The 12,245-nt window shown below is 46.0% G+C and overlaps 1 protein-coding gene across 1 annotated transcript; it reads left to right on the top strand.

The window, feature by feature from the left end:
• Positions 1-1,037: 1,037 nt before the first annotated feature.
• On the top strand, positions 1,038-11,971 carry LOC149349315 (HIG1 domain family member 2A). The gene is made up of 3 exons (XM_089578250.1): positions 1,038-1,225; positions 1,295-1,508; positions 11,803-11,971. The coding sequence occupies exons 1-2, from the start codon at positions 1,078-1,080 to the stop codon at positions 1,468-1,470; spliced, it is 324 nt and encodes a 107-aa protein (XP_089434376.1). The 5' UTR covers positions 1,038-1,077; the 3' UTR covers positions 1,471-1,508; positions 11,803-11,971.
• Positions 11,972-12,245: the final 274 nt, after the last annotated feature.

The raw sequence follows: 12,245 nt of genomic DNA, 5'->3' as shown, positions 1-12,245 counted from the left end.
GACCCTGCAAGGGGGCTATATTTAGAAGTACATGCAATACATAATAATTTCAACTGCGCAAACTACACACGGACACAGAACGAGAAAACACACACACGAGCGCTGAACTGCAACTTTATTGCACTACAGTTATAACTTGATTTTAGGCAAAAGTAGCAGGCTGGGTGGCAAAATGCGGACGTGAACGTTCGGCAAAGTGAACCAACACAAACGAGTCATATATTTTGAGGACGCACGCTTGTGCTACTGAACGAGGGCAACCATCGCAGTACAACTTAGAGCAAAACTCCAAAACACGCTCCGGACCGCCGCGGTGGATCAGTGGTTATGGCACTCGGCTGCTGACCCAACAGACGCGGGTTCGATCCCAGCTGCGGCGATCAAATTTCGATGGAGGAGAAATTCTAGAGGCCCGTGTATTGTGCGATGTCAGTGCACGAACCCCAGGTGGTCAAAATTTCCGGAGCCTCTTCACTACGGCGTAGCTAATAGCCTCGCTTTGGGACGTTAACCACAATAAAACAATAAACCAATGCAAAACATGCTCTATCTGCGCAGGCTGGCGCCACCGCCAGACGCGTCGTTAGATAATAAACAGGCGATAGCCTGGAGGCGACTCCGAACCTATACATACCCGAATCCAGTTCTCGTGAGCAGTGTTCCCCGAATTGAGATCGGCTCGGTGTCAACACTGCGGCGAGAGAGGGTACCTCGAGCACATTGTCTGGAAATGCTCTTTTTCCCCGGGAAGGGCACTGAATACCGATTGTGAAGTAGCCTGGAAAGCACTGCTCCGGAGCTCGGACCCCGAGACCCAGCGGAAACTCATGCGACTGGCTGAGGAGGCCGCCGAGGAACAACACATCCCGTCCAGCATCCAAGGCGGTGTCTCCCCCTGACATCCTCAGCCTGCCGCCGAGGGTATTGGGGTACGCACCTTCTCTGTTGTCCTCGCCAGCGCTGTTCAAATCACGCGCGCTTTGGTGACGTGAAAGTTGTGCGCCGTACCGCTCTCCCGCAGGCGGAAGCCGGAAAAAGCGGTGCTCACGTGACGTTGGTGATTTTGTTCCACATGCGATGGCGGACCATCCTGAACATTCAAAGGAGGATGAATTGGAATGGATAGCAATCGAAAAATCTTTCAGAGAAGATGATGCCGCTGGGAAGATAGAGCGGTCCACGCGCATTAGAAACAAACTTGCGAGCAACCCGTTTGTACCGCTTGGTGAGTGGAGACGCCTATGTCCTCGATATTGATTAACCTTGTCGTGAGAAATGTGTTTGCTTTTCGCAGGACTTCTAGCCACAGTGACGGCGTTGGGTTTCGGTCTTAGGAGCATGGTCAAAGGTCAGTCAAAACAATCCCAGATGATGATGCGCACTCGAGTCGTGTGCCAAGGACTGACGTTTGTAGCCATACTTGTGGGCATCGTGATGGGAGCACGCGGAGCTCAACAGAAGTCACAGTGAAGCAGCCCTCCTCCTGCACGTTGTTGCCTCTTTTAATGGTAAACAGCTCTTCTTATTTTAATGTCATTTAGCGCAAAGCTGCGTGTTTTAAGCAAATTGGACTTGTGTTTTAGTACTTGTGTTTTAGTTAGTAACGCATTTGATTGAAGAGCCGAATCTGAACTTCGTTGAGTTGCTGTATCGCAGCGGAATGAAAATGCTCACTATTTGCTGGAGTGTTAACCTTTTGTTTCTTAAGAGTGCATGTTGCAGCTTTTGCAGAGCAGCCGCATTTCACGGACGCTGAAGCACTTCGTGTATCCTAAACATCTGTGCTCAGTGTCTGTGTGCGTCAGCGTAGCTAATCTCTCGCACTTTGGTGTAGCGTAGCCTCAGCTTTGCTTGATTAGAAGGCTGCTTCTTTCTGACGACAAAACCAGTTGAGGTCCGAGAAGAAGCGCTCGACGGGGGCTGTGGTGATCGGTAGCAACAAAAGATGACCGATAACATCTTTGAACTTGGGAAACATAACGGCAAAGTGGGGAACATCGAGAATGAAGATAGAAATGCTGTGGATGTCCAATCCTCTTTCAACTATCAGGTGATATTCCACTCTGCATCCAAACTACCATGTACTTCATTTTACTGTAAAGGCCGAGTCATATTGCGGAAACAGTCGGCCAACCCTTCAGACAAAACAGTGGTTTCGTCGGGTTGGTGATCCTGTCACACCGCGTCAACACAAACAATGAGGAAGCGTGTAGCTGTCGCCCAACAGCATGTGTTGGCCACATGTGCGCCACTTGTTCAGAAACTCTCTGTCACCTCAGAAAAACTATTTCAGTAGCGTTCCCCGGCGCTTCTCTGCTCTTGCGCGCACGCTCTCCTCCGTGCATGATTGCTTCGTGTGCACAGCCGCGGAAACTCAGGACACCTTGCGCTGCCGTAGCTACTGGTGGTTTTGCAGAATATTGGACGAACTATCACCATGCGCGGCTGCTGAGGAGTAGAGTGGAGAGTTGGCTGCTGAGTAGCAGCTTTGCTCCTATACTGCTCTGTCGAGTCGCCACCAGAAACTGCGCTAGAAACTGGCTGCGAAAGGCACCTGAGGAAGGTGTTTTTGAAAACTTGATGCGAGTGATGCTTCTCCTTGGAACTTGATGCTTCTCCACGGCGGCCGCATCCACCTGCCGACGGTGGCTAGCCTTCCCGTTTGTATGCGCTCGCCTGCAAGACGCCGTGCCGTGGCAGACAGCATTGTGATGAAAGGAAACACTGTTTTTTGCACTTTGCAAATGACGTTTCCAAGCACGAAAGGCACAAAAGCAGTGAATCACCACAAAGTGCTTGCTTTGGTTGGTGCGGTGTCTCCAGGAAATTCACCTGGCTGGCGAACACGGCCAACCGGGTCCACGAATGCTGTTTGTTTATTGTTCTGGTTCCTGAAAGCTGTCACACCGAGGCAACACCGCAGCAACCTGTCTTGTTTCTCTGCCGTTCGTGCAGTGTGACAAGAAGTTGTGGGACGAGTTGGTTAGGTGACTTGTTGATGGCTCGCTTGCGATTGTGTTTATGTCGTTGTGTTTCCGCAGTGTGACACGGGCTTAAGCCAACTTCTAGAAGGACTTCCCTCATGTTTACTTTCTCTTGAGTTTGCGACAGGAACACATAGAAAGATCGCAGAAGTCATTGCTGAAGGTTGTCGAGAATTAGGTCTTTGTACTTGCTTAACTGACATGGCCGGTTACTCTTGTTCTCATCTGTTAATACCTCAATGAAAGTGCCATTCTCAAGAACCTTCTCTGCTGACATTTGTACTTCTTGGAGCACTGCTTCCACAGAAAGCTCCGCAATTTCCTCCATGGTTCCCTCATCATCATCATCATCATCAATCTGACTATGCCCACTGCAGCACAAAGGCTTCTCCCATACCTCTCCAATTAATCCCTGTCCTGTGCCAGCTGTGGCTACCTGATCCCCGCAAACTTCTTAATCTCATCCGCCCACCTAACTTTCTGCCGCCCCCTGCTACGTTTGCCATCTCTTGGAATCCAGTCTGTTGCCCTTAAGGACCATTGGTTATCTTGCCTTTGCATTACATGCTCTGCCCGTGCCCATTTCTTCCTCTTGATTTCGACTAGGATGTCATTAACCCGTGTTTGATCCCTGACCCACTATACCCTTCTCCGGTCCCTTAACGTTACTCCTATCTTTTTTCTTCCATAGTTCGTTGCGTTGTTAACTCAAGCTGAACCCTCTTTGTTAGCCACCACGTTTCTGCCCCATATGTGAGTACCGGTAAAATACAGCAGTTATATATGTACTTTTGCTGCTGCAGTGACTCAGTGGTTATGGTGCTGGGAGCCCTTCATTACGGTCCCTCTTAGCCTGAGTCGCTTTGAGACGTGGTGGTGGTGGTGTGTGTGCACGTGCGTGCGAATGCGCACGAGAGAGAGAGAGAGATATGCAAATGAAAGCTGGGTAAAAAGAGACTGAGGGGTAGGTTAAAACATTAATGTGTTAATACAGGTTCCATTCTTGTGGCATTAGTAACAGAGTTGCTACAGGCATAGATTGCAGATGATTTATAGACTTATAATGGCTGCTGTGTGGGGGTCAGGAGCAAGGCTAATGTCTGTGGTGTCTAGAAGTGGTTGCAAGCAGGTTGCCTGTTATGTTGCATGCAAATCATCTGTAGCAATGGTGGACGTATTGTGCTCCATGAGTCTTGTGAAGAACATGTATGGCACATTTTGGAGTGGATTGTTTATGCCTCAGCTCATCTTCATTAATTGTTGGCATTGGTAAGCTGCAGCTAATATTTCTTGCTTTAAAGCAGCATTTCATTTTGTTGTATCATGCACGTTTTTGCCAACTATTCCAAGGAATTTGAATTGTGGAAAGTGCTTAAATGTTTGCAAAAGAAGGCAGGTAATGAGACTAATGGTGTACAAAGTGCAAAGAAACAATGTACAGAAAGAATGAGACGTCCAGATGAGCAGCCACTCTGTGTCTCTCCTCCTTTTACACTTTCTTGCTAATAGTTTTTGTTGTTGACACAAAGTGGCAGAAAAGTTCTTTGAAACCCATGTCAGCAGTTGGGGTAGTGAGTGGGCACTTAAACACCTGATCCTGCTCAAAGTAATTTTATAGAATTGCATGCCACTGGCAAGCAACTGTTGACACACTTTGTGTCACAGAAGGCGGTCCAGAGGTGGTGACTGTATTGGCCTTCCTTGTCATCATCCTTAACACAGCCACAGTCTTGCAATTGTCTCGTGTCTGGTGGGCCTGGTGTTCTGGCTACACGAGTTCGGGGAAGCTAAGCTGTGAGCTAGAATAAAGCAGGAATGTTGCATTGTTTCAGTGGAATATCCTGGTTTTGCAGTGATGTCCGCATATGCAAAGTTACTTGTTCAGTGAGTGTATTGCCTCCTCGCTTTCAATGCCAGCCAGGCTTCAACAAATCACATCCTTTCCCACTAACCATTTTTAATTACACTCTCCCATTAGCTAACCTTCTTGCCTGCACCACACGCACGTGCAGCGAGAAGGGGAGGGCACCCCTTGACTGATGACTAGCATTTTTGTTGTCTTGTTTTTCACGAGGCCGTGCTTTATAGCAGAGCATTCGCTGACCATGCAAACAGATTGTACTGTGATGAAAGCCACTGCCTCTGATTAGTAGTGCCACATAGCAGTGGCTAAATAAACAGATGTCCAAAGTGGTGCTATTGCAAAGCTAGTAATGTGGCTGGAATTGAAAAAGAGGCGGCATTCGTTAGTGTAACAAGCAGCAGGCTTTCAGAGGGTCTGTATATTGTATTCTCTTATTTTATTTTTCTGCTAGAAAGCAAGCACATGAATTTTCTCAGCTCACAGCTGAGTTGGTAGAGCGACTGCCCTGGACAGGCTGTGGTCCTTACCATAGGACCAACACCATTCCCACTTTGAGTTATTGATCAATTTGCTATCACCCTACCATGTGTTCTGCTAGCTGTCCTGGTTAGCCAGGAGGCAGTGACGCCAGGTTTGAACCCCGGACCAGGACAAATTTTTCTTCAACTACAAAGTTTCTGTGAAAGATGTATAGTTTTCCCTTGTAGCCATTTGGCTAATAGCTAATGAGTAATCACTCCCTTATTACTTGATTGAGTCCTCTGAAAGCATCTCTATTGAATGCCCAAGTTGTCCAAACTTTGTGAAACGGGCATAAACATTTTTATGCTTTTTACAGTGACAGATATGTTTGCACTTGGAATCTTGTTCGAGTGAGCTGACTCAGCGCTAAAGACTAAGCTGGGTCATCCATGTACACATCCTAAGTTGCGTAAAGAGAGCATTTTGCGTGTGTTCAGAGGGGTTTGTAAATTCTACTTTACCGATACCGATGGTTGGGGCTGCTCCCATGAACTTTTTACTTTTCATTGGCTGTAGTGACTGGGGACTACAAAAAATCACATACTGTGATGTGGAAGGACTTACTAGTGAGGTGGTTTTAATCATACAAACATAATCATATACACATTTATGCTATATTATTATTAGGTTTTGAGGAAAGGCAATGGCTGAGTAACCGTCTCACTTCTCGGTGGACACCTCAACCGCGCCGTGAGAATAGGGAGGAAGGAGGGAGTGAAAGAAAAAGGAGAAAGAGGTACTATAGTGAAGGGCTCCAAAATAATTTCGACCATTTGGGAATCTTAACTTGCATTGGAGTTGCACAGCTCATGGGCACCTTTTGCGTTTATCCTCCATCGAAATGCAGACGCCGCAGTCGGGTTCGAACCCGGGTACTCTGGCGCAGTAGCCGAGCACCCTAGTCACTGAGCCACTGCAGTGGGTACATTTATGCTGTACGCTGCATGTTTATGCTTCCAACTATAGACCGCTATTTTGTTCGCACTCAAATTCTGCTTTGCTGTAACATTTTGTGCTCTCCCTCATATGGCGATGCATTTGGCTTTGGAACTTGCCTGGTTTATGCAGTAGAATAGAAGTGTAAAGCCACCATCACCTGCAAGACAGGCCCTCAAGAAGTTGCCTCAGCTTGCTGCACGATGTTGTCTGCTGGGAATACACAAAACCGTTAACTCGGGGAACCATGGTGCAATGGCTTTGCGGGCAGAGCAGATTTTATAAAATGTTCATTTCGGTTTCTTGTTTGAATTGTAATTGCATTAATTTATTGCAAAACACTTAAGTAATTCGACAACAATCACTTACCCATATAGCCACCATGCCAGTCTTCTGAAACTTGTGTTATTGTTTATTCCTGGCAGGTGGCTGCACTGCTGCATGCGGAAATTCTATTCCTCTTGTGGCTTTACATTTTACAAACATGACAGCAGGCCAGGGATGTCTAGGTTTAAAGGGGCCCTGCGACGTAGGTAAAGCATAAGGTGTTTATTCTTTGTATACAGAGTAAGGGACATTGTAATGCTTGAGTGCCCAAAGAGATCACCAAAATCATAGTATTTAATATTTTAATCTTCTCTAGAATTGCTCGTTCCGAGCCGATGGTGTTGCAACGCAGCGGCCATTTTCGGCAGCGGAAATGAGGTGGCATTCAGATTGGGTGTTGCCTTTCTAATTGGTTGGGCGTCAGTTTGAATCTTGTTCCTTTATACTCACAAAATCAATCCAAAATATTATGTCTCTGAGTACTGTAAGCTTTTCGCTTGCCACAAAAACTGGAAAGAAGCACGGAAAGCATACAAAAACTAATAAGAATTACACTAGGGGCGACACTTTCCATTCTGCTTCAAACCTTCGTGGCAGTGAGCGCTGTTTAAACTGCACCAAAAAGGCAGTGAAAAAAAAAAGCCAGTCGACCTATCTTGCCCAAAAATTTGAAAAAAGGCCAGACAGGAGACGCAAGCTGGGTTGGGAGCAAGGGGGTGGAGGGGGACAGCCTACCAACCAAAAAACATCTGGGAGGTTCCTGTGTTGTTAGTCACCCCTGTCTTTAGTGCCGGGTACACGGACACCGTCAGAATGCGCGGCTTCTGCTGCGTATGCACTGGGCACAGTTCTGATTAGTAGCGCCCAGTCTCAGCACTGGGTGAGTAAAATGAGCGAGTGAAACGCGTTTTTGTCTGACCTTTTTATTTTGATTTTCCAAAGTCTCCTAACTTTTGTTGGCATGCTCCGATTTCAATAATTCTTTTTGCACTGGTCTCTAGAACGCATGACGAATCTATTTAATGGTATTAATCGGTACTAAGGAAAGCATCGCAGGGCCCCTCTAAGCTTATCACCAGCACAAGCATACCACGTTCATCACTGCTCAGCTATAGTGAGTAATGGTAGTATCTGACATGTTGGTTGGTCAGGTACAGGTTAAGCATTTATTTTGTAGAGGAGAGAGCTGGGCGAGTTGGTACTTGTTTGCAGGAATAAAAGCAGCGGGAAGGACGCAGACAGAGTCATCCTGCGTCCCCTATGGTGTCTATTTGCTTTGCACTCCCCCCTCCCCCTTCAAGTAGTACATGTAATAGCCTCATTTTTTTTCTCACTCAGACTGCCCCTCATGAAATTAAAAGTCACAAAAGGTGAAATAAGAGAACGATTACTCAGCATCCTTTCAAGCACATGTATGCAACTGTCCACATCTACAACATCCTCTTGGAATAGGGTCAAGACTAATAATAGCTTGGATTCCTCCAGAATGAGTAATGATGGTGTCGACTGCAAAAAATTCTCAAGGGAATGTGAAGGCATATTTAGGGAAGAATGTCATGATGGTATCAGTAATGTCCTACACTGTCTATGCATCCATGTGCACTGAAATGGTTGCCGTGTGCGTTTCTAGCCCTGAGAACTTCAGTTTTTTGGTTATGCTCTGGTTGTCATAGTTTAACACCACTTCACACCTGATTGAGATTTTCACTGGCTGCCAGTTTTGCGTAGAAAGCTTCTATGGTTATTTAGTATTCTGTATTTAGAGGTCATGAAGGAAGCATTAAAAGAAATGAGGATAAATAAGTGGATTCTGTGATGTGTATTGTGGCAGCCATGGCTGAAATAGGTGGCAAATTCACACAGGGCTTGTTTTGGCAGTCAAGTCACAGATGCTGATTTTTCTGCACTTTTGTAATCGTTTTCTTGATTCACTCATTGCGTTCATCTGATTGTGAACATATGCCATCCATTGCTTCTGGCTGCAGAAACCACATTGTACAGATAAGGGGTGTATACCATGTGTCATTGCTTTGCTTTTGTAATGCCGTAGGCATTTTTGCCTAGCAGTATCGTAGGCGTGCCTCCTTGCACGTTTCGATGGCATGGAAATGAAATTTACCTGAAGCTCAAGCAGCGTACACCTCTTTCGCGCCCGCCATATTTTTTGCCTTGGTAGAGAGTTTCGATACTCTGAACATTTCTAGCCCTTGAGATGCTTAGCATAACTTTCTGAATCTCTGCATAGGTAGATGTGCTTGCTGGATGCCATTTTGTCATGAAATCGTGTGTGGATGTTTTTCTTGCAACTATTTAATGTAAATTGCAAACTGCGGGGTTTAATGTTCACTTCCAGTGGTTGGTGTGCATATTACCATTTAAGGTGTCATCTTTTCATTTTGATGAACATATTTCTTCGCCTAAATAGTATATTCAGACCTCAAGAAAGGGAATTTATTTTTCCAGTGCAAGATGTGCGGTTTTCTAGTTGCTGCCACAGGTGGCGCTGTGATCTCAGGGTGGCTAAAGTCACTGGAACTCTGAAAGTACTGCAACCAGTGGGCGGCGTGTGGGCAACATTGGGGTGTTGTTGCCAGAGGTGGTCCAGCGCGGCGAGCGCGTCGTCTGCTAGGCGAAGAAAGTCTCCCTTGCGGCCGCCTTGTTCAACAGTTTTGCGCAAAAATTAATCAATGAAAGTATTCATGATTGAGAGCTTAGATGAGGTGAGGGTTTGCGAAAATCTTGTAAGCGTCGCTCAACAGCTGCGAAGCCTCTCGTATTCTTGAGTCTCCGGGTGTGCACTAACAACGCAAGAAGCAGGCTTGTCCTATTGCTTCCGTGAGAGGCTCGCAAATGCATGTTTTCGGGACCCGGAAAACTTTAAAGCCAGCAGGCTGCGTACATACCAGCGGGATATAGCAAAAACGTTTACTAAATCGGTTCACTTGGAAGTCTGATGAGTATAAAACGTTCCCTGTGTGCTTACTGTTTCCTGCCGCCTGTTCTTCCCTCCGTGTGGTCAGTCGCCGGTCAGAGGCTTGTGGAAGGTAGTTGGACGACCTCAAGGTCGGCGAGGGGGCCAACGCTCTAGCTGTGCGACCACATAGCATGCGGACGCGCTGTGGCTATATTTCTATGGAGGCGAAATACAAAAACTCCCGTGTAGTGCGATGTAAGTACGTGTTAAATAACTCCAAGTGGCATAAATTCCCCCACTTCGGCACCCTTCATAGCTAACGTGTCACTTCGGGGCATTAAACTCCGCAATTTATTATTTTTTATTTAAGCCTCATTAGCCAATATTGATGATCAGCAGGGAAAAAAAATCTTGTAAAGCAGCGTCTCCGAAGACATTTATAGCTGTCACACTCACAAGCACAGACACACGACGCACAGACACATATGCACACACGGATACGCACGGAGATACACGCACTGACAGACATGCATACACACGCACACAGACACGCCCATGCACAGCACACATGTGTGCACAGACACACATGTGCGCACACAGACACTCACACACACACAAACATACGCTCAGATAGAGGCACAGACACGTGCGCGCACACAGACACACACGCACACACGCGATACTGAACATGCTATTTCGTAAAACGCCGTCCAACCGCCTCGGAAGCACTGTGCCCCGTCGGCTCCTAGAGCGAGTGGACCATGTATGGCGGCGCCTAATCACGTGATAGCAACTGGCCAATAGGCGGCACGGCGGTGAAGAGAAAACAGCTGCGGTACTTTCAGAGTTCCAGTGACTTTAAGGGTGGCAGCACACCCCACGAAATCTCTAAACGTGATGAGTAAGAGGTAACGCTCTTAAAAGCTGCGAATTTGTTGTGTACAAAGCGCCTGAAAGGGTTAATATGACTCCTTAGTCTGCTGCACTGATGCTGTAAACCCGAATATGTACTTTTTTACAACTTAGGAATTTTTTTGTTTTCACTTATTCTGTTTTATTTGAGGTGAAACATTTTTAGCAAGTAGTACATGCCACTGGCAGCCAGTGAAGTGTTCTATACTGCTCACGAATCTTGTGTACGTTTCCTAAAAAAATTTGTAATGGTACTTTTTGGGCTAAACTAAAGAAATAAAAATATATAAACAATTTTCAACTGGCAGTTTGCTGATAGTAAAATGTAGTGCTCATACATTGTTCAGGAAAGATATTGAGCGTAGAAATAAAAGGAGTAATTTTTTGTGTTTTGTAATGAGACTTAGTTTTGTACTTGTCTGGAAAATTCAAAGGGCTGTGACATGACCGGAAGTTTTTTCCCCCCAAAATATCGAAGAAAATTACTTTCGAGTTTGGAATAAACTCCCATAAATTTTCTGGAAGAAATTGAGTTGGGTCGGGCACAGTCTGATCAGTTTGGCATGGAATGACCCTTCTGGTAGGCTTTGCATTGTTTCACATACTGTTCCTCGTGCTTTACGGGCTTTCATTTTTTGTCCGAACGAATATTTTCATTGCAAAGTTGTTTTTGTATAAAAAACACGCAATTTTATGATAAGTTTGCCCATATTGTTGAAAAGGAAGTACTTGTGGAGAGCTTGCTCTCGGGAGGAAAGTCTAGGCTTGTCTCGCCACTCAAAAAAGAAAGAAAATGATATTGGCCAGCCTGCAGACAGCCCAGACGACAGCTAGCGACCCGCCAGCGCTCTCTGTGTTTGCATGGCAAAAAAGCACAGTGCAGCACGCATGGGCGGCTTCTCACAGGGAAAGATGAGGTGCGTGTCTGCTCTGGTGTCCGTCCAGCTTGAGTGATTGTCCTTCTGTACACAACAGTCGCAACCGGATCAGAAGGCACAACTTCTCGCTCGGGTTAACATTGGAAATGTTTGTTTCTGTTTTCTGGACCAGATTAATATCACTTGACTTTTCTTCGGTCCAAATTTTTTATTGGCTTGTAGGGCGTGGTCGAAGCAATAGCAAAGTTAACCCCATGCCAGTCTTTCAGCTTCCGCTTACTGTAAGTCTGTGCCGTTGTGTCACTGGCGCGCCTGCTAATTGCAATGCGCTACGCAAAAAAACATGAGTCATAGACTACGTAGGCATTGGTTTCAGAATGCTGACTCCAACTTGCAGTTTCTAAATCGATGGTGTGCATTGTATTGCTGTGTCTGTTTTAGTGACTTCATTGTGTTGCATTTCAGGGTTTCAGTGGTGTCCTGCGGAAGAAGCCCAAAGCACTTGAGAAGCATTATTTACTACGTAGAACACCTAGGTGTGTTTTAATGACCTCTGAGTAAAATTTGGGTCGGTTTGCAACAGCACTGTGTAGGCCACCTTTTGGAATAAAGAACTGATTATATGGATGGAGTATGCCTGTGTGTTGTCTCATGCTTTGGGGTAGGGAGAACTGAGGTTTCAAAAGTTGAGGCAGCTGTTGTGGCTACATTTCAGTGTACAGTGTTTGCATGGTCTAAAGACCTCCGCAATAATTGAAATCGTTAAAAAAAATTGTAAAATATTTGGTGAGTTTTGTGTAGTATTCCGGTCAGTTTTGGAGGTGAAAAGGTGACTTATTTGGCATAGTAGTGTCGATGGCGGTCGTGTAGGTTCATCATCATCGGCCTGACTACGCCTACTGCAGGAC

The sequence above is a fragment of the Amblyomma mixtum genome, chromosome 3 (assembly GCF_055824585.1).
Source record: "Amblyomma mixtum isolate Tamu chromosome 3, ASM5582458v1, whole genome shotgun sequence".
Classification (NCBI taxonomy): domain Eukaryota; kingdom Metazoa; phylum Arthropoda; class Arachnida; order Ixodida; family Ixodidae; genus Amblyomma; species Amblyomma mixtum.
This window is presented reverse-complemented; position numbering and strand designations above follow the sequence as displayed.